General features: G+C 44.4%; 1 protein-coding gene across 1 annotated transcript in view; it reads right to left on the reverse strand.

Moving 5' to 3' along the window:
• The window catches only part of ALDH2 (aldehyde dehydrogenase 2 family member), a 48,253-nt gene extending 25,700 nt beyond the window's left edge, over nucleotides 1–22,553 (reverse strand). The window contains exons 1-2 of the mRNA XM_083151404.1: nucleotides 22,341–22,553; nucleotides 13,572–13,676 (exon numbers count right to left, since the gene is read on the reverse strand). Of these exons, the coding sequence (XP_083007530.1) occupies nucleotides 13,572–13,676; nucleotides 22,341–22,460 (225 nt within the window). The 5' untranslated portion in view covers nucleotides 22,461–22,553. The remainder of the gene's footprint in view (nucleotides 1–13,571; nucleotides 13,677–22,340) is intronic.
• Nucleotides 22,554–22,958: the final 405 nt, after the last annotated feature.

A 22,958-nucleotide genomic window follows, 5' to 3' on the forward strand; every position in this document is an offset into this window, starting at 1 on the left:
GTGACAGCAGCACTGGATACCATCGCCCCTGTGCGTATACGACCCTGCAAATCACACTATCAAGCTCCCTGGTTTGACAACAGTATTCATGATCAAGAAAAGGGGTAGTACACTTGAAAGACTATGGAGGAAGACAAACCTGGCAGAGGATAAATTAAATCTAAAATCAAAACACATTGAAAAATACCAATCAATCACCCGCAAGAAAACAGTTTCTTTCAAATGAGATCATGGCAGCAAAAAATAGGCCCGCTCAGCTTTTCCGTCCAGTGGAGAGGCTTTGTAAACCAGCATGTCTGCAGCCTAATGAGACCCTCTCCCAGTCAATTTGCAATGAGTTTGCTAAATTCTTTGCAAATAAAGTATCTATCATCTGGGCTAGAATCCCCACAGTGACACCAAAGGAGAACCAACATACCAAGCCTGCCAGTGTAAGACACCTGCCTTCATGGGACATCTTTGACCAAGTGGATGTACAATACATTGCTGGAATTTCCTGACTGTTGCGTCCCTCCTGCTGTGATCTGGACCCTGCCCCATCCAAGCTTCCTTTAGGGTGTATGGAAATAATCTGCCCTGCATTCGCAAAAATAGTTCAATGCTCTTTGCAGATGGGTGTTTTTCCTGAACCACTAAAAGGAAGCAATAGTCAGACCACTTAAAAAATAAATATTGAATCGAATTTATACCGTCTGCATGGCCAACTACAGGCCATCATGGCCTGGTCTACCACTGCTATGCAGATGATACACAACTGTGCCTGTCCTTTGCTCCAGGCACTGATAACACAACAACCTTAAATGGCTGCCTAGCTGAGCTCCAGGAGTGGATGAGTGCCAGTTGGCGGAGACTGAACCCAGATAAAACAGAAGTCCTGATAATAAATCATAATACAAGTTGGCAGCATAGCCAACTGACAGCTCTTACGCTGGGGGGGGGGTGGGGGGCACAGCACTGAAAAAAAACCTGATTATGTGCGGAATCTTGGTGTTGTCCTGGATAGTGGCCTGACACTTAAACATCAGGTGTCAGCCAAAATCAAATCCTCATTCTATTATCTAAGGAATATAGCCAGAAATCAAGCAACTAATTCCCTCAGAAGACCTGCCTAAAGTCATACATGCATTTATATCATCACGCCTAGACTACCGCAATGCTCTCTACCTGGGTCTCCCATCAAAAGAATTGCACTGCTTGCAGCTGGTACAAAATGCAGCCGCCAGACTTAACTAACCAGCCCCGCGCCTGCCACATAACTCCCATTATCTACTCCCTTCACTGGCTACCTGTAAAATGGTGAATAGTTTCCAAGACTGGCATACTCACTTTCAAGGCCCAAGGTACCTGCAGCAGCTTTTGATTCCTTACTGTCCTACTCGATTACTACGATCCGTTGAAGGAGGAATATCAACAGTACCTAGAAATTCCCTGAATTCATCTGTTGGGGGGGTTCGAGCTTTCAACTTGGTTGCTCCAACTCTACGGAAGCCCCCACTGTAGAATCCTTTAAAAAATAGACTTACTTATTTACTCAAGTATTTTACTGATATCTACTCTTAAGCTTGTTGTGTATTTTGAGCTGTAAAGACAATGGTAAATCACTTTGAGTCCTATTGGGAGAAGGGTGCTATATAAATATCAGATTACTATCCCTTTCATAATGTACATACATACATACTATTTTAGTAATTTAAAGATAGTATTTATCAAAGCATGCAAAGCAAACAAAATTGTAAAAAAAAAATAAAAGAATCTTTCTCTAATGGGTAAAACCATGTGCATTGTAACACATGCAGAGTTAAGGTGGCCATACACTGCTGTGACTTCTAGTGCAGAGCCATCCGACCCCCCTTGAGCTACCCAGAAACTTCCCGGCGGTAGGTTCGCATGCCGTGCTTTTACATGGCAAATATTGCACGCGTCCCCATTCCCCACTGCCAGGAGGGGGATTGAGTCGGAGGTCCGACATGCAGCAGGTCCGACCCCGGTGTGCACGGGACCGCGCATCGGATGTCAAACATATCTGATTTGGACACTTTTCATCTGACTTCTCAGCCTGATGCATCGGAACCAGGTGAAAAGTGGCCAAAATCTAACTAGTTTGCAGGGGCCTTTTATATATTTGGCCAAGTTGTTTTGTTTCTGTTCAAGGTAAATACCGACTGCTTTATTTTTACACTGCAATTTAGATTGACCACAACCCACCCAAATCCAACTCTACATATGTTAGATTTGCCTAACCTGTAGTGCACAAGGTTCCACCCAAGAGAAATATTTTGCTTTTAAGAAACTTACTGAATAACCCCCCTATAACCAAATCCGCTCTGAATTCTCATGCTGCAGGTTGCTGGTTATCCTCTCCCAACTTCTCTTTTAAGGGGTAGATTTACAAAGATGGAAGTTCTATTGAAGATGGGATGTTGCCCATAGCATCTAATTAGATTATATTATTGTCTGGAAGGTACTAAAATAAACAAGTGGAACTTATTGGTTGCTATGGGCCATCTTCAATAAAACTCAATTTTTGTAAATGTATCCCTAAATGCTTTGAGAAATACCCAAAATCTTACACTAGTGCCTACTGCCTTGCTATTAAAGGCCTACTTAAATCTAAAACAATTGATGTATCCTATTAAGCATGAGCAACCCCAGTAAGTTCCTCTATTAGGATCCGGACTACGATGCCTAGATCGACAATGCTTGGGTCGAACCCATCCAGTTAGGTGCCTAAAGACAGTCAACCGCGTCTAGATGGACCGTAACGGAAGTTAGACGCCAGCGTTCGAGCAATAGGAGCATGGCCGACATGAGTTTCACTTTTTTTGGGGTTTTAAATACTACAGGTCGACTTGGTTCATGCTATACTATCCGAGTGGACAGAGTAAGACTATAAATAGTGCCCAAAGCATTCAGAGTGCAGCGACCATGCGAGGGGACACTGCACATATACAGTGTCCACAGGGACCCCTGTGCCATTTGGCTCACAAAATAAGTGAAAAACTCATGTCCCCCACGCTCTAACGCTGGTGTTAGACTTCTGTTAGATGCGGTCGACTATCTTTCGGTGTTCGACAAAGGATGGTCGACCAAAACAATGTGGATCTAGACCGCTTCGATCCGCTATAACAGGACAGGCCAACGTGTGGCTCTCCATATGTTGTATAACTACAAATCCCAGCATGCCTTGCCACAGTTTTAACACTCCCTTATAGCAAAACTGTGGCAAGGCATGCTGGGATTTGCAGTTTCACAACATATGGAGAGCCACACGTTGGCCAGGCCTGCACTATACTATACTATACCACCCCCCCCCCCCCCCACCACCTTATTTAGGACAGTGTCACAACAGCGAAGGAGTTTGAAAACATTTGTCTGATCTAGTGAAGCCCAATTTATATTTCTTCATGTTGATTCTAAACTCTAGAACTGGAGAGAAAGAAAAATAAAAAAATCCATCACACTGATTGAAAGCGATGGCAGCAGAAGAAGTTGCTGATACAGCAACAGTTGGATATCACAGTTTTGCTGCAAAGCAGAGGAGTCCCAGCATGGCTGTGATTGATCTTTCAGCAGACCATACATGGATAACAGGACATACATACATAGTATATATTTCCTGTTATCCCTCTTGTACCATGCTTGAAGCTGCACTGTATCCACAAAAAGATTCCTAGTATACATGGCCACACTTTTATTGCCGATTTCTGACAAATAGGCAGATATCGGTTCCGATGCGTGCTCCCGCCGATCTTTTGATCTTACATCCTGCATGAAAGAGCAGACGATTTAGCAAGAGATCCATAGGAATGCACATGGGATCTGAAGTGATATTTTTGGTGAAGATGTGCGCTTGCCCAAAATCTTTGGTCAAGGACGGACAAAAGATTACGGTTAATTTATGCTCAAATCTTAAGATCGCAGATCTTTCTAGTGTGTGGACACCTTAAAGGGGTCACTGCTTTAGAGGTCATACACACTGGGAGATTTTGGTCTGTTTTCTAAATAATTGGACTAGTGCAGAAAATGAAGCAGGGATTGCTCCATGTGTATGCCCTATATCAGTGGTCGCCAACCCGTCGCTCGCGGCAGCGATCCGGGTGGCTCGACCACTCTGCCCCTGCCAGCCGCCACTCCATTATCCAGCCTCCCTCCCGCCCCTCCGTTACCCGAAGCTCGGCCTCCCTTCTCCCTGTCTGCTCTGAGGGGGAGGAGAGCGCATCCTGCGTCTCTCCTACCCCTCACTGTGCATTCCTTTGACTGTGCCGTCTGCGAAGCAGAACTCGCGGGCCAGCAGCCAATCAGGAGCCGGCCCACGAGTTTTGATTGACGGACGGCCCAGTCACAAGGAAGTGAGGGGAAGGAGAGACGCTCGGTGCTCTCCTCTCCTCAGAAGGAAATCATCATCGGCGACGACGATGACACCGGACACAGACCGCAGCGGCACTGCAGGGGGACAGCGGACTGTCCTCTCCCCGGCAGCAGCAACAATGGTGAGTCTGCTGGTGCTGGGAAACTGGCACTGTGGGGGCATACTTGTTCCTGGCACTGTGGGGGCATACCTGGCACTATTGTGGGAATGTGTATCACATCCCCATTTTCATTGGCTGCACCCCATGTGGCTACACCCGCTCACAGTACCGCCAGAATATTTATGCAGAATGGCACCACAATCGGGTGGGCATTGTTTAGCTGGCAGTGCTGGGGGGCATTGTGTAACTGGTATGGTTGATGGCATGTGTATATATGGCACAGCATCTATTTAGAGAGGCCGGGGGCAGGGCCAGCAGCTCTCGGAGCGCCGGCCATGCCCCCATAGCAGATACAATGTGGAATGGGGCCTTGCAGGAGTGCCATGATAGTAGGTCATACCCCCTAATTTCGGGCGCGTGCCTTCGACACACGCAGGTGTCCCTTTTCCTCTGTCTCCAGTGTTGGGAGGTATGTTTGCGACATATTGGACATTGCAGTGTGTGGCATATTGTGTCTGGGGCATTGTGGTATGCGGCATAATGTGTCAGGGCCATTACAGTGTGTGGCATAATGTGTAAAGGGCATTTTTGATTATTATGCAGATTTCTTGTTTTTAAAAATTTTTAGTAGCTCTTCAGGCGGTATTTTGTCTCGAGTAGCTCCCGCCCCAAAAAAGGTTGGAGATCACTGCCCTATATCGATGGTGATGCCATTCCCATTCAGATCTTTCGCAAATGCATTTAAGATCTAGACAAATCACCTGCATGTGCTAAAGAAAGCAGTGGTTAGCACAGATCAGTCAGCACACATCGCTATGTGTGGGCGGTCTAGAGGTGTGCCGAGAGCTCTGCTAACTAGATCGCTCAGCCACACAAGTCACCCAGTGTGTATGGAACTTAAGGCAGGCTAGCAGAGTGAAGATAGAGCATCTGTGCAATGAAAAATAAAAAAACTAACAAGACCTTGGGAGCAAAGATCCGCCACCAGCCATCCCTGTTCTGCTCCTTGTTCAGTGTGTTTTTACAGATAGAACAAATGCTGAAGACTGATAGCTTAAACAGTTAAACAGGAGTATGTTTGTGTGGATAACATCTGGTGTGCCTCATGATCTTGGAACCAAGCCTGAGCACTGAATAGCTGTTTTGTAGAAGCATGATAAGTATTAACCAAGCAATGATCAGTTGTCAGGCTGCAATACAGCCAAGGGAAGGAAATCGACACGTTAATGGAATAGGTTTGAGGTTTAAAAAAAAAAAAAAAACCACAACCCCAAAGGCACACACCCAATTGCTAGCCCCCACTAAACCTGCCTTTTTCAGTAGATAAATGAATGGCTGCACGTCACCCTAATGACACTATACCAGTGATTCCAAAACAGTGTGCCTTGAGAGATTTGCAGGGGTGACTTTGCTTGGTGGTCAAGAACCAATTCAAATTATTTATGGTCAATGTCATAGGCCCTTGACACTCCAGCTGTTGAACTACACATTCCAGCATGCCAAGGTTAGCCATCAAGGTCATAGGCACAACCAGTGCTATTGGCTACCAATCATAAAATCTGTTGAAAAGCAGAAGGAAATCTCGGGCCGATGCTAATTAATTTGGTCCCAAACGTGTTCGCACCAGGGACCGATGTTTTAGCACTGTGCAAGGCGTCGGTGCCTTCGGGTGCTTGCACAGGAGGGGGGGGGGGGGTGGCTGGAGCATTTGCATGGGGATGCCCAGTGTTTCCTGGGTGTACCCATGAAAATGCTGGGTCAAAAGTGCTGGGCGTCCCTATGTGAATGCAGGTGGGCAGCTGCCTGCCGTCAGCCTCCCGTCCAGTTCTCGGACTGGACGGCACAAGTCTAAGGGGGGGGTGTGTGCGCGAAATCATTCAACGGTTGGCGACCATCAAATGAATGCTACCCTGCGAATGGATGTTTAAGCAAAACATCCATTGCAAAGTGGCGGTGGAAGGGGAATTCGCACACCCAGCAGGCGACATTAGAAGGCTCGCTAAGCAGCTAATTTTCACTGCTTAGAGAGCCATCCAGAACCGTTGTTCTTTACCCTATTACACCTAAGGATGACAAACAGTTTACGGAATATAATAATATTTCTAAAATTTGTCAATACTTTTGGCCTAGGGGATGCCGCAAAACAAAACTTCTGGTACTCTAGGAGTCGCAATTTAAAAACATTTGGAAACCACTCCAGAACAAGAATTTCCAATGGCTAAACAGGAACATGTAAACAAGCTCTCGCAGAACACTAAAACCGTACACAGGAGGTCGCATACAAAGTTTACAGCAAAACTGACCAGCTCCATGTCTCCTTCAATAGTAGAAGTTCATCCCTTCCAACATGATACAACTCGGTAGGGCTACAGAATGGACACAATAGCAAAAAGATCTTAAAGCGCTAGGGTAAGAGATTGTGTGATATATACCTCAGCAGTCACTACAAGAGAGGAATGCCAACCTCCAAAAGGACACAGACAGGAATATTTCAATCGTGTGGCGCTTAAGGATATACATGAGAAACAATCCGTAATAAAAAATACAAGTATAACGCAATAAATTATACACCGTAAATCAGGGCTCGACAAACCCCGGGGGGCCAGGTCGCCACGGCGACCAGATTTTGTTGTCTGGCGACTAGATTCTGAGAGGTGAGGCCTGCCGCCTATTGAGGTCATAGGACGCAGCGGCAATGTGTCCCTGCTCCTGCCTAAGCCACATGACATACCCGCGGATAGCAGTGTCCATGTCACACGCACCTTCTCTCCCTGGTGATCAGCTCTGTGTCTCCCCCCCAACCAACCCGCCCACATACCTCCGTCCCTCACACTCACAGGGGTGTTAGCGCAGGAGCTGCTCCAGCGCTGAGTGCAGTGGGCAGCTATTTGAATCCCGCTCCCCCCGTCCGTATAGCGGAGCGCCGCGGGTGTCGGCGCAGGAGCTGGTGTCAGTAATAGTCACTGCTCCAGCTCCTGCATTGTGTGCTGTGGCCACCTAGTTGAATCCCGCTCCCCTGCCCGCATAGCTGCTAGCTAGTCCTGCGGGTGTCAGAGCGCAGGAGCTGGTGTCCGAGCAGCTCCTTCTGCCCTCCTGTTAATTGCAAGTATTACTGGCTGGGGCAGCACAGCACACCGTCTGCGTCAGCTATTTGAATCCCGCTCCCCCCGTCCGTATAGCGGAGCGCCGCGGGTGTCGGCGCAGGAGCTGGTGTCAGTAATACTGTCACTGCTCCAGCTCCTGCACTGCTCCAATCAGCTGACAGCTCACAGTCAGTGTGCATGCAGGAGTCTATCTTGTGCTCTGTGTGCATGTGTTCCCATCCTGTCTGCAGCCCAGGTTCTGTCCGGTGCCTGTCCTGCTATGTGTCACATAGCCCTGTACTCTGCCTCCATGAGCTGTGATGGTAAGCTCCTGCATTGTGTGCTGTCTGTGGTACACCATCCGTGACAACCCAACCCCCCCAGCTCCCTGTAGTGTATACGGCCCTGGGAATGCAGGGTAGGTTGAACTTGTGTGGCCCAATCTGAAGGAAGATAACTGTCCTGCAATGTGTCACATAGCCCTGTATTCTGCCTCCATGAGCTGTGAGGTAATCTCCTTGCTGTATGCTACAACTCTGCACTGTCACGGTCAGCCCTCATGTGTTACATATAATACAGATACAGTACACATGATGTAACATTCATACCTGTGGTAAATGTGACTATGCATTATTTTATCATGTATTACTGTGCATAATACAATGCCATTCTGTACAATAATACAATGCCATTCTGTACAATATCAGTGTGGGTTATGACTAAGGGCCTAGTTTTCAGTCTTTTTATTTTTTGGGGGCGATTTAGTTTGTCTGGCTCCTACACTTTTGTCCTGGCTCCTAGATTTTAGAAAAATTTGTCAAGCCCTGCCGTAAATAATGGAACAACCCCCTGGGGGTATAGAACAAAATAAAATAAATATAAATGGATGATGATATCCACATTAATGGGATGCTATAAAAATTACTAGTGTATAAAGTTCATATAATTGTTGCGAGTCCAAAAAGATGAAAAAGCAGGTAATTTGCTGAATATAAAAGTGCATGCTTATATGCTAGTTTGGTGTATCATAGTCCGTACCAGAGTATTGCCAGTGCACTAAACGGACACGTCTCACACTGGAATACCATATTTTTATTGCATGTTTTATAATTAGATTAATGTTTATATTAACATTATAAAGCCTGTGTCCAAAAAGAAGTGAATAATTCTGTAAATGTGAAGCATTCCTACTGTCTCAGTAAAAACAGTCTACATTACAAGGACCTTGGATGACACAAACACAACAAACACAGAATGCTGTAACACCAGTTTACATTTCATAGCTAGGAATTGCTGCCAAGGCATTGCAAAAGTGTGTGTGTGTGTGTGTGTGTGTGTGTGTGTGTGTGTGTGTGTGTGTGTCAAACTAAGACAAATAATCTCACATTTTGCACTGAAGATGAATGGCCCGATTCAGATTTGATTGCTGGGCAGCTAATTTTCTGAGCCCAGCTTTACAGTATACACCCCCAACCAGAGTGAAATGCACGGCTTGCGAAAAGTAGCTGGATCGGTCGCCTGCAAATTTGCAAGCCGCTCACCATCACCATCCCCATCCCCATCCCAGTGTGCAGGGATAGTGCAGCTGCGATAGAATCAGGCTGATCGTGGCCCTAGCCAATGTCACACACCCCCCCTCGAAAAACCAGGACATGCCTGCATTTCCCTGACACTCCCAGAAAAGGTCAGGGCAAGGTTTTGTGCAAATGTCAGCATGACTCTGCACTAGATCTTGGGATCAAGCTGGAAAACAAGCTGTAGAAGTTTTTAAAAAAAACATAAACTAATTAAATCAATAGTTACCAAGGTTTCTCAATGTGCGGAACTCAAAGCTGATGGAGATATGATTTGATAAAAAAAAAAAAAGTGAGATGGCAACAATCACAAATATCCCCCACAGGATATTTATACATTGATATTTTATTGAAAAAGGTGGAAGTTACAGGATTCAGTATTAAGTTTACTTGCAGTCCCCTGCTCTATTTTATAGATCAGACCAGTTTGTATTATTCCCCCACCCCTCTGATTTTCAAAACAAAATTTTCCATTATATATTTTTATTAATTACGTAGGAGGAATTTAATAGAGGCACAATGCACCGACCCTTTGCCAACTCCTACAAGGCCTATGATAAAGCAATCTATGTAGGCCCGGTCAATCAGCCACCCCCTATGCACACTGTGACCATGGGCCATATTCTAGTTCACTGACAAATTCCTTCTTAGATGGACAAAACCATGTGCACTGCAGGTGGGGCAGATGTAAAATGTGCAGCGAGAATTAGATTTGGGTGAGTTATTTTGTTTCTGTGCAGGGAAAATACTGGCTGCTTTATTTTTACATTGCAATATAGATCTCTCTGCAGTAAAACCCCACCCAAATTGAATTATCTGCACAAGTAACATCTGCCCCACCTGCAGTGCACATGGTTTTGTCCATCTAGGAAGATTTTGGCAGAAATAGTGAACTAGAATATTGCCCCATGTCACAGTTGGGTGGTGTTTCTTCAGAAGAAATAAGCAATTAAAAAGATGTAGACAGCTAGACACAGGATGAAGTTACCAAGTAGTTAAACTATGGTACCACCGCAGGAGACTAATAGGAGAAGCCCATTGCACCAATCCCATTGGCTGGCATCCTAGTGAGCCTAAAAGGTGGCTATACACACACGCAGATTTATCTTCAGATCTGGCTGGTTGGAACAAAAACATGGTTATGGATGAGAGCAAATGACAGTTGACCATTTTCTTGGAAATGCTAAAAAACTGACACTTTCATCCATAACCATGTTTTTGTGCCAACCAGCCAGATCTGATGATAAATCTTACTAGTGTATAGGCACCTTAATGGTTGATCAGGAATGGATTATTCCATTGAAATAGCAGATGCCTAATGAAGCAACTATGCCACACACACAGTGATATTACCACCATGCTTGGTGAGGCCTCAGTCTAGTAGGAGCCACAAAAAAAAAAAAAACAAGTCGGACTAGTTTATGGGGGCCCTAAATTAGCTTTTTTAAATAGAACAGTTGCTAGAAAGGTTCCAGCTCCTCTGACCCCTCATTACCAGTTCTAGAGTTTATCCCTGAAGGAATGTTACGACCTACATACAAAGTCCAGTTGACAGAGTACACTATTAACTTTTTCATTCAGATGCTTTATATACTCCAGTGTATAGTCTGTACATGTCTATCTGCAGCAAGGACAAGATAGTTTCATAGCAGTGAAACCCAAGTAGTTAATTTACTGTATTGCTAGTTTAGTTGTTATGCTCTGTACTACTACAGTGAAAACTGTATAATGGTTGTCAAAGTCGAATTGCATACACGCCATTTTAGAATGGTATGGCCGCCATTTTGGTTCGCCGAGTTACGCAAATAAAGTATAATATCCAAGTTCTGTAATAAGGCGAACCCAGTGCACTGCCATACTAATACACAAATTCATATCCCACACTTACACCGTAATAAAAATAGTTAATTTAGGTAATTCGCAGCACAAAGTTAAAATTACACTATCTTTCTTTTACATATTTTGCATCTGTGTTCCGTCTCTCATGCGCAGCGCTCCGGTCTGAGCTAGAAGTCCATATCTTGTAACGGCCAGAAGTTATAGAACCATTACATATTTCATGATTATTTCACCATGAGGACAGTCTAACCAGAAGACCCGGAAGTAACAAGTTTCTCAGGATAAGCCATGAAAGCTAGGGTGATACCTGAAGACAAAGAAACCAAGGTGCATTCTCCTGCACAAATCCAAGATGCGACATCAGATCTCCTAACCAATGAGGACCCTTACTGCCTCCCCCTCTTTGGACACTGCAAGTGGGAGCACAGCCCAAATTCAGGTTGTTCTCCCCTCCATTTCCCTGGACAGATAATAGCGAGCTCATGACCACGGGAAAGCCAGCGCTTTAGATGAGACGGTAACAGTTTGCATTCCTGTATGTATTTTCTATAGTGTGGCTGATTGTATTTTATATCCTATTCTTTCCCCCCCTAGTAGTGTAAAACATACTTTGTATTGTTAGACAAATTTGTTCACTGTGTTATACTGTTTTTCTCTTTCTGTAACCCCCTGCTGTCCGCTAGGGACTAAACACATTATTTGGAGACTATCTCCTTATTTCTGGAGTTATACTTGAGTCTTGGCTTTTATTCGCATTTAGCGACAAAGGTGTAATACAGACATTGTCCTTTAAAGGTATACTCAAGTTGGGTATTAAGTACTGTGAAAGTATACTGTTTTATAAGTATAGGTATAGCGTGTATCATACACGTACAAGGTTCGCTACGCTGTGTTACGCTTTGTTCGCACATAGCTAGGAATAAAGGGTTAGTGGTTTACGGACAAAGTACATAAACTGCGCACTTCACTTGTTATCCATCTGGTCATATTTATATCGATATGGACTTGGTCTTGTGAGAAACAAAAAAGAAGCGCACCAATGAGCAAGAAATACAATAAAACAGTTTTTACTGCAATAATGCTCACATATGAAAGTATTAGATAATCATCTTTCAAAATATAGCAAGTACCACACGCCAAGGCTGGAAGCAGCTCACACACACACACCAATGGATTAGAAGCGACTCACTCGCTAATCCGCTTGAAGTGGTTCATACGCAGTGATATTCAGTCCACAGACCAGACGCTACGACCAGAGCACTTTTCTGCAATTCTGGCCGCCGTAAAGTGAGGCAGGTGCCACGATGATTTACACCCACAAATTCATTGCAGGTAATAGGGTCGACCCATATATATTATTATATAAAACTTGTAGTAATATGTATATAAAGATTAAGCTAAGCAAGTGTTGCACTTGTGTAGTAATTTTTTTTTTTGTATGCATGTATATCAAGGTCTATAAATATGAAACCCTTCCCAAAAATAAACAAAGTGAATCTGTGGCTCCTGCTGTGGTCAACTGCCCCGGTGCCCTCTGTTTATATTGGTAGTCGCGCGTGCAATAAAGCGACACCTCGGAGACTGGATTAAAGTGCAAAAAGTATTTTATCACATATAGCGGGTGCAAAATACAAAACCAACGTTTCGGGGGTTCACAGCCCCCGTTTTCAATGTGCAGAACTCTGCGGCTTGAAGTAAACTTTGTGAACCAAGGGGAAACTGAACTACAACACATACTGTACCTATCTCTAGAGAAATATATACACACCCCGGTTATTGACCTGTGCACAGGCTAAATGACATAACTATAGTACTTGCTATGCACATTGTACACTTGTTAAATAGGTATTAACATAAGTGAACAAGATTACTGTGAGGTTATTTGCGTACATATTTTAAGAGTTCATTGCATAAACCTTTGCATACACGCCTAAAGGCTTTCTACTGTAGATTGCTATAGCAGATACAAGTCATTTTACACTATTCCTGCAAAAGATGTCAGGACACGTTGTTCCAGAATAAAAAAAAATTTTTTATTATTTTCCTTATGCAAGTTCTTGTGGAAGAAATGACTTCCAAGTGAAAGTAACCAGCTACTGAATATTAACTTTTTACAAATCATGTAGTCTTTATTAAGCCAATTCCCTGTATAGACAAATTTTTTGAACAACGCCACCTTACATTTCTGAAGACATTCAAAAGTACCGACGCCTAGGACGAAGATCCAGACCACCAGGTAAAAAACGAGTGTTGCCACCAGTTTACCTGGGTCTTCCACAATGAGGTATAAACAATGCGGATGGAGAGGATGGCTCTTTTTTGACGATGGGGGAAAAAAAAATAAAAAATCCTTGTCGTCCAACCCCCCTCACCGTATTTGATGTTTTTGCAAAAGCCCGCAGCATTTTGTGGTGAGCCCTGCCATTTTGATGGCCACACTCGCCGTTTCCACCTCGCCTCAGGGAACAGGCGAGGCCGTTGAATACTCTGAAGGCGAACTATTGGCACTACTTGCCGCATAGCTCGCCGCCCTCATTGAATATACCTTATTGTCTTCAAGCAGCTTAGACTCTGGTACCTAGAATACCCAATAGCGTACCACTTACCTTATCACCCTCTGCAACGTGGCAGATTACCTCTCCAGTGGAAGGGTTAATAGTGGGGAAGGTCTTCTTGCTGACTGCATCATGCCATTCGTTGTTTATGAACAGCTGTAAAGATGAACACAACAACATTTATTGTATGCTATAAACAAAAAATAAAAATGAAACAGCAGTTATGTAAGATTCTAAAAATTAGACTCTGCTTAAAGTCAAATCTGCAGCCGCAGAAAATAGTGAAAAAGTGACGCTGTTCCAACTGAAACACATGGATCGGCAAGTAATGCCGATCCACGTATTTAATGAACGTGACGATTTTTCAGACTATCTGAAACAGCGGCATGGATTGAATACTTTCCCAATAGGGCCACTAAATCTTGGCGATACTCACTCAACACCCAGGTACATGTTTACATCAACCCAGCTTGCCTGTTTACACTGAACCATGACTTGTGTCCTTCTCAGGACCAACCTGATAAGGTACATCTCTGGTCACTGGACCAGTGATGCACCATGACTATTGATAACCCAATTTTAGCAGCAGTTCATAGGCTTGACACTATTAAGGTCAACACATACATACGGTTGAAAGGGCTTAGGTTGATACATGCAATAAGACAACAAGAGTTCATTTTATTGTCCTTAATTTTAATGTAAGTTGACATGGACATGTCAGTGTACCACTGCACTCACCATGCTTTGGGTACGGTACCTCACTGTGCTTGTTACACTATTATAGGAAAAAAAAAAAAACAAACACACACACACAAAAACTGTCCACCTTTTGACTGTCATCCTAATGCTTGTGTCAACCTTCCAACCTACTTCAGGTGTCAAGCTAGCAAATGTATCCCGTTCATAGAAAAAAAACAAAAAAAAAAAACATCACAACAAAAAGAGTTGGAAATAAAATCACCTCGGACCAGCAAAAATACAATGTCCAGGCCAAAATGCACCCCTTAACCCCATAAACTGGCACACAGATATCCAGCCTCCTTTTGAGCTCTTACTGATCATGTGACGGGCATGGGATAAACTCTGACTATGGAACTCAAGACTTCCCTGTTGACCCAAGCATTTCAGAAATTCCTTTAATAGTTTATGAAAAGCTTTTCTGTACTTCATTGTTCCTGTACTGTATTACATTCATTCTGTTAAGCTCCTTGAGTCCTACTGAAGAAAGACCGCTATATAAATCTTGTTATTTTTTATTATACTGTTTAAGCACATAGCCAATTTATAAAGATTAGCAATTTACATTTTGGGAGTTCAGAATAAAATCAATCATTCTAAAAGATAAAAACCCACACACAAAATCATTGGCCATTTCGAGTCCCATTAGGCCTTGTGATGGGAGAATGATATATAAATTTATTTTGCATTGGGTTTTAGTTTCTACTCAATTCTTGCCACCGACCTTGCAGATCACTTCTTACATCATATAACTGGCAGTTTGCTCATAACTACAGATAAGCTGTATAAATATTTCAACAGCTACACTATTGTACCCTGGTATCCTGAAGTCTTGGCAGTGGTAAAACCCAGAGTTTCAGTTGGTACAGAGACAAAACGATGCAACATTAAGAAGGTAATGGGCCGCATACATTTACAAAGTGGAGGGTTTGAGCGCCAAATATAAAGCAATACCAATATTATGTGCAATGCCCAGTAGGTTTTGCAAATACATTTTGTGCGCACAAAGCCCTGTTGCTACTTAAATATTCACCAATAGGTCACTGACGCAAAAAACGTAAAAACGGCAATGCAATTGCTCATGACAGCATGTATGTAATGTTCAGGGTCAGCATTAGGAGGGATTGCCGAGTGCTGAGTGCCATTGGAGAAGCCAGGGGCATCTCCAGGTAAGCTGGCTCTCAGATGTTATACGCCATTATCATGTGGCCTTACACTGGGCTACTAAGCCCAGACATATATGTTTCTGCTAATGGGATGGGTTTGGGAGTGTGGTCCCCCTCATGTTGATATTGCTGGTCTGCTCCAGGTTAGCACACCCTAACACTTTATTTACACTTATTTTTTCCTATCACATTGTATATATTTTGTATTTTAATTACACCTTCACTTCCCTACATAGCACCTATGTGCTTCTTATTAACCCCTACTAATTTTCATTTGTGTGCTGCCCTGGAGTACCCAGCCTGTGTCTGCATGTTGGGGGCCCACACCCCAGACCCAGTATTAGGGACTCCCAGTGACAAGAGATGCCTTGACGTACGGCCTGGGGGCTTAGCCATATATCTGCAGATATTCGCAACCAAAATCTGTGTTATCTGATTATTATGTAGTTATGTTTCACTCAAGTGTGCAATTGGGATACCAAATGTTTTTTCCTAGACAGAATTACCCCTCCCTTTTGGCACCCGAGTGACACACCTCTGATTGAGCAGCTTACCAACAAAAGTGATGTAATGTTGCAAAGTGGCTTCTTGTTTACAGAAGGGTGAATGTGATCAAAGTGACAGCCTGATTGGCCGCTAGGCAGGCAATAGCGGCATTCGGGAGGCGGAGCCGCACGATGTAAACAAACACCGTGCGGCTCTCTGCTGTTCGCTTGGTTTCGAGTGTCGGTTTGTTATTTTGCAAAGACCCCTTCCCTGGACTACGTCGCCCTGGGACAGGTGAGTATGGTTTCCTTCCATAGGTTCCCACATGAATTTCGTCGGACTCCGGACCGCCGACGCCATCACCGACAGGGATACAGACGCCGACACAGACCAGGACATCAGGACCAGGGCTACCTACGGGCTCAAGATAGGTAAGTATCAGTGTGTTTGTGTAATGTATGTATTAAACTTTTATTTTTCTCGTATGTCAGTGTGTTTACTGTACTATTTCTTTTACTGTGGAACAAGTTCCAGCGGGCCCTTTAATGCCCCGCAGGCTGGGACTTGTGGTTCTCCAAGTCCCAGCTTGTGGGGGAGGCTTGCTGGGACTCATAGTTCCACAGTAAAAGACAATAGTTTTTATTCTATTTTTTTTACACCATTCCATCAGCCCGATGCCCACCGCACAGGGGCATCGGGGACAGCACCAGGCTTCAGCCTGGTCAGGTAAGTCCTGGAGGGGGAAGACCCCTTCATTGGGGGGGCCCCAGGGCCCCTGTCCAGGCTGACTGGTCGGTAGGGTTAATGCTTTGGCCGCGGGAACTTATATAATAAGTGTCCCCCGGCTGTGGCATTACCCTGCTGGCTGGTTTGGCCTGGGGCTGGTTCTTAAAATACGGGGGACCCCTAGTCATTTTGTCCCCCGTATTTTGGGAACCAGCCCCGGACCCTGGGGCTGGTTTAGAGAAAAAAAAAAAAAAAAAAAAATCAGGGAACCCCTATTTGCGGGGTTTCCTGATTTTTTATTACCAGCCCAGGCTCTTTCAGCCTGGTGCTGGGGACCCCACGCCGTTTTTTTTTTTTTTTTAAATCCCCCCCCCCCCCATCTTTACACTGCTTAAACGGGTAAGTGTGAATGTGACAAAAACAGCTTTTAAACAGTAATTTACTGTTTAAAAGCGGCAGTGGGAAAGGGTCTTTATGGCTCTTACCCGTTTAAAGACCCGTTTAAAAAAAAAAAACGGGTCATTACCCGTGTAGGCAGTGGGAAAGCAGCATTACATAATTACAGATGTGATGCCACTGACATGGCAATTAGGAGAACGGTGAGATGAGCATGCAGTAGTCAATGTGGAAAAGCCTGAGAAACTATAAAGAATTTGTTAAAAGTCTTCTCTTGACTCTAAAGGGGTTTATTTACTGAAGGTTCTGTACTAGTCCCAGTAGCACATTTCTCTAAAGGTGCGTACACATGGGGCGATATATCACTCAGTGTCCAGTTTTCATCAGCGACCAGAGATGGTTGATGATGAAAGGGAACCTCTGCCGGGGAGGCCGCAGAGGGAATAAGCTAGCTCCTGTGACCAGCGATCATAAGGGGGTTCAAAACAGGAGCTCAGCAATCATATTTCCAGCAATTTTTGCCCGTGTGTACACAACTTAACTGTTAGCAGGTGCTCAACTGCATGCCTTAAATGCCACAGAGATTGCATGAGTCAGCTTTGTAAAGGTGAAAACAGTTCTACAAAACAATTCAGGGAGAGGTTCCCGATAATAACTTTCCTATGCTACACATGTCGCTTCTCTTGAAGCAACTATTTGTACCAAGGCATGTGATATGCTATGAATGTTTATGTGGAATATGGTTAACAATAACCCTTGTCTCCTTTATTATAAACAATTTAAGTTTTATATTAATCATCAAGAGCGCCCCACAAACCAATTTGGACTTTAATTGAGTCTTTGCAACTTCCAATTTTTCAGTTATTACGGAACTATGGGAGCACCACCAACCACACACTACATATAGAACCAGAAGTTCACTATTTATGTTGGTACATCATTTAAATTAATTAAAAAGGTGCTAATCCTACCACATTGCCCTATGACTGCAAATACAGCCTCAGATTACATTGATGAGCAATGCACTACATGACACGTCAACTTTAAGTGATTGGGTAAAGACAGGAACTGGTCAAAGGTTATTGTGTTGCCGCACTTTATAGGTCATGAAATAGTCAGCACATCTGAAACAATAGTCAAACAGCAACGCAATAAATTTGAGTCAGTTATGACCAATAACATTGTTGGCGGTGCTCCTAGGAGTCAAAATTTGTTCAAGTAAGAAAATGAGGGGAAAGAAAATTGTTTACAGTCCGTTATTTCACACTTTTAAAATGTCTATGTACAAACAAACAGTGACATGGAGATATTAATTTTGTTAACAGCCCGAGTATGTGCAATCACAACCAAATGGATAGAATCCTGTGATCAACAGTGTTAAGGAGGCCATGTTTGCTGAATTGCAGGTTGTTGAGCAAATATCCCAGTTTCAGTGAACCAGTGTGATCACAGTGCAAAATATATATATAATTTTTGGTACTTATTTCCTAGCACAGCGCCCGTCACAGGTGATCGCATACATTAACTTAAGGTATGCGTTGGACGCGACTTGAGGGCTATTTTTAGCCTTTTCCCCGACAAGTAAAAAATCGCGTCCACCGCATGCCATGCGATTTTACATAGGGAACAATGTTAAATGGGCCCGATTTTTCATTGTATACCCACCCTTATGGGTATTTTACATGTGAAATACGCGTTGCGAGACCCACGTAATACCTGTGAAGTAATGCGCGGGGCTCCCTCGCCACGCTTCGGGCTCGGTGGCTCGCCACACTATATAAAATCAACTCCACGCCGACGTGGATAGTGGGGGTATGAAAAGGTAGGAGGACGCGTATCGCCACGCTTCGGGTTGGCGTTCAGCGTGGGGTGGCGTTAACAATGGGGGGCATTTGACCCATCAGGATGGGTATACAATGAAAATTGGGGTCTGGGGGGCATTTAACATTGGGCCCAATGTAAAAATCGGGTCTCAGGGACCATTTCACATTGATTCCAATGTAAAAATCGCGAAGTATTCTATTCATACAAGAGGCAACAACATGAGGCAGATGCTATCCATTGTTTGCAGACCCTATGCAGTGCCCAATATTTATCTTGTTTCCTAGCTCGACACCAAAATATGCCATATAAACGTGTGCAACAAAATCAGTGATTTTATTTCCGATTTCCCAGTAATGTGTATTCTCCACAAACAGAACAAAAATAAATTTGGAGAATCAATGAAACACCTTCTTGAAGACGACATCTTGCTCAGTTTCTAGTGCAAATTAGGTTTATTTGTTTTTAAGGATAAAATGTACATAAGCTAATACCAAAGTAGTGCATACACAGGGCCGGATGCACTAAGCTTCAAAAGTGATAAAATGGAGATTGATAAACAACCAGCCAATCAGCTCCTGCCTGACATTTTTCAAACACAGTCTGTGACATGGCAGGTAGGAGATAATTGGCTGGCTGTTTATCACTCTCCATTTTATCACCTTTGAAGCTTAGTGCATCTGGCCCATACTGAGCTATTTCCCCAAAGAGATTTTCAGGAGACGAAGACTTTGCTGAAAATCTTTAATATAAAAGGCTATTTACATAATGGCCGTGGTTTAAAATCTAAGGGTGGGAGCAGGGGCCATTTTATTCAGTGCATTTCTGTTCTTGGGGCCTGATTCAGAACTGATCGCTGGACTGCATATATCCGGAGCCCAGCAATCAGGTAAATGCCACCTCGCCAGGACGAAATCCGAACCAAGTGTAAGGCTACTGTGTTATTTGCAGCCATGCAAGTAGGGAGAAATCCATTCACCTGCACCAGACCTGAATCAGAAATGTGCTCCCAAACACAGGAAAATGGACAAAAACATTCAGTCAAATGGTTTAAATTAAACCGGTTCAACTACAGTACCATTTGAGTGTCAGTTTTTGTCCTTTTCCACATTTCGGGAGAAAATTTCTGAAGTAAATATAACATTTGCTCCCATCCAGTACCATATTTTTATTCCATCCAAGCAACTAGTTGGATGGTAGGAGGAAAGTTGGTCTGATGTGTGGCCAGCATCACACAGGTTGATTAAAATGTTTCCTTTAACCATTTGAGTATAATAGGATATGACACAGGTTCTCAAAGTCAGTCCTCAGGACCCCACACAGTGCATGTTTTGCAGGTCTCCTCACAGAATCACAAGTGAAGTAATTAGCTCCACCTGTGTATCTTTTAAAATGTGTCAGTGATTAATGAGTGCAGCAGCTAGGTTGTCTGGAAAATGTGAACTGTTGGTAGCTCTCGAGGGCTAGGGTTGGCTACCACTGCACTACACACAGCCTAACCCACAACACTAATTCCAGGGCTTTCATTGGTGGCCAGCTTTGTATCTTTCCTCCATGCGCTTGGATCATCCATCAGGTGGGATTGTCAGCTCCTGACAACAGCAAACCTTCACTTATCTTTTTCCTATACCGATCTCATTAACTATTTTTTCGTAGGCTGTTATTGGTAGAGACTCCCTGACAAATTCCTGGGTGGGCTCTACTCATCAGGATAATGAAAATACCTGTGCCAACCGCAGACCAACTATTATTTTTTCTAGAAATAATCGACCACTGACTCAAAAGGCTCCCTCAACCAGCCGTTTACTGCCCAGACACACGGAAGGACAGTAGTAGCCAGAGACCACTCAGTTACTCTTCATCTATATTTATAATTTGATCTCCGCTGAGGAGACTCATTGTTCTGCAAATCTACTAGACACATTACAAATCAAAGTGGTTCCTCACATAAATCCAATGCTCATACATGTATTGTACATACATGTAATTGTATGTACAATAAATTAAATAGTGTTTTTTTATCATTAGGTGTATGTCCATGTAACGGTTTGTTCGTACATAGACAATAAAAAGTGTGAAATAACAGAATCTGGGGCAGATGCACTAAGCTTCAAAAGTAATCAAATGGAGAGTGATAAACAACCAATCAGCTCCTGCATGACATTTTTCAAACACAGTCGGTGACATGGCAGTAGGAGCGGATTGGCTGGCTATCATTTTTGAAGCTTCATGCATCGGGCCCATTGTAAACAAAAACTGGAACTGTCTGGATCCAGGAGCACCATATTAGACCTTCTCCCTGCAGCACACTGTCATTCTGGAGGTTGTAGTGATCATCCCTATCCAAAGGTGTCCTGCCCATCATGTGGGAGGAAGAGATTACAGCCTCTTTGTTTGGTTCAGGGATGAGGTAATACCTGAAAAAGTACAGACCATGCATACAAGGAGGCTTTAGGGGCCCATTTATCATATATTTGCAGCTAATTCCCCCCAAAACACCAGTTTTGGGGGTTAACTATAATTATTATAGTATTACCAGAATGTATGTAGGAGGGACTGCAGCAGAAATATTCAAGACCTGCTGCGATCCTCATGCCCCGTTCGCGACCGCATCCACCATAGGTTACAAAGCTATCCGATGTATCAACATCGGGCAGCATCGCAGCGGGTCCCAGGGCTACCGCCATTCTAAGAAGATTGTAGCCAATGGGCTAAAGACCACACTGCTGGTGGGGCAGTGCGGGCAGCACTAACCGCACATGCGCAGATCCCCAGCACCTGGCAAAGCAGAGCGCAAGGACAAGTCTGCAAGTTAAAACATTCAAACAAAATATTGCAATGTGATCCTGGATGGTAAATGCTACCCAGATCACATTTCATACATGGTCCAATAATTAATGGGCCCCATAATCTCTCCCTCCACACCCCTCCAGTGACAACTGTAATAACAGGCACCCAACAGGACTAGCACTTCAAGATCCAGAATGGCAGAGTTCACTAGAGGGAACTAATCCATTCCAGCGTTCCGGAGTTTACCTAACTGGACCACAGCAACATGGGATTTGATTGTACAGTACAGAGTACAGTGCTACCACACCACATATCAGACAGCAGCACAGGGGAGTTGGGTTGTGACCTGGGACACTGATGACAGCTGTCCTAGTAGGTTTTTACCTGCGAGCAACATGGCTGCAGCCACACAGGAGGCAGATGAGATGAGGAAACACCATGTAGAATCTTGCAGTGTGCGCTGCGCTGTGCAATGCTAGCACCAGCCTGTGCACTGCTCCCGCGTCACGGTGTGCGTGAGGCCGAGCTGTGGTTACACGCAGGAGACAGGTAGTCCTGCCAAGTAAACAAGTTTGCAGCAAATTGGTGTGCTGCACTTCCTATACACACGGAAGCCCGGATCCCCGCACCACAGCAAGAAGCCCCGAACCCCGCAGCACAGCAGCCACTGCGCGATACCTGAATAATGAAGTCATACCTGGTTATAGTGCACATCTGGCTTAGGGTTGGGGGCAGGGATGGCGGCAGCAGAGAATCTGCTGATCTGCGTCCCCAAAGGCGCCCTAGAGCACAGGTTCCCCAGCGCAGCTCGGAGCATGGTGCGGATCAATAACGCGCTCGTCTGGAGCAACAACCTGGTTACAACTCTCCAGAACTGCCGCTGCCTGCAGGGGATCAACTAGTGTATAAGTAGCCTAGTAGTGACACACCCAGCCCAGGGTGCAGTCAGTGCTAGCGCCCTCCCAGCTGTCACACAGCACAGGCCAAGCCCACTGAGGCCGAGCAGGACGGGGCTATAACAGGGATCCCCGCCACTTATACTGCACTGGGGAAGAAGCATTGGCCTTAGGCATTAGGCTTACAGGGGTTCTGCTTAGCAAGCGCGTTTTTGAAAGAAACTAAAATGACTTGTCATCTGTGGTCTGCACAAGAGCAATGCCGGCCGACTCATTAGAGCAGGATCAACTTTTATACAGAGGCAGAACTCTGGGAGGCAATGGAGTCATCTGCCGCTGGGCTCCTGCTCACAAGGGGGCACCTCTCCACCACTGCCAGTTTAAATCCATTAATTGAAAGCCATCAAAATCGCTTCTGT

This window comes from Crinia signifera, chromosome 1 (genome assembly GCF_055691185.1).
Source record: "Crinia signifera chromosome 1, ASM5569118v1, whole genome shotgun sequence".
NCBI lineage: Eukaryota > Metazoa > Chordata > Amphibia > Anura > Myobatrachidae > Crinia > Crinia signifera.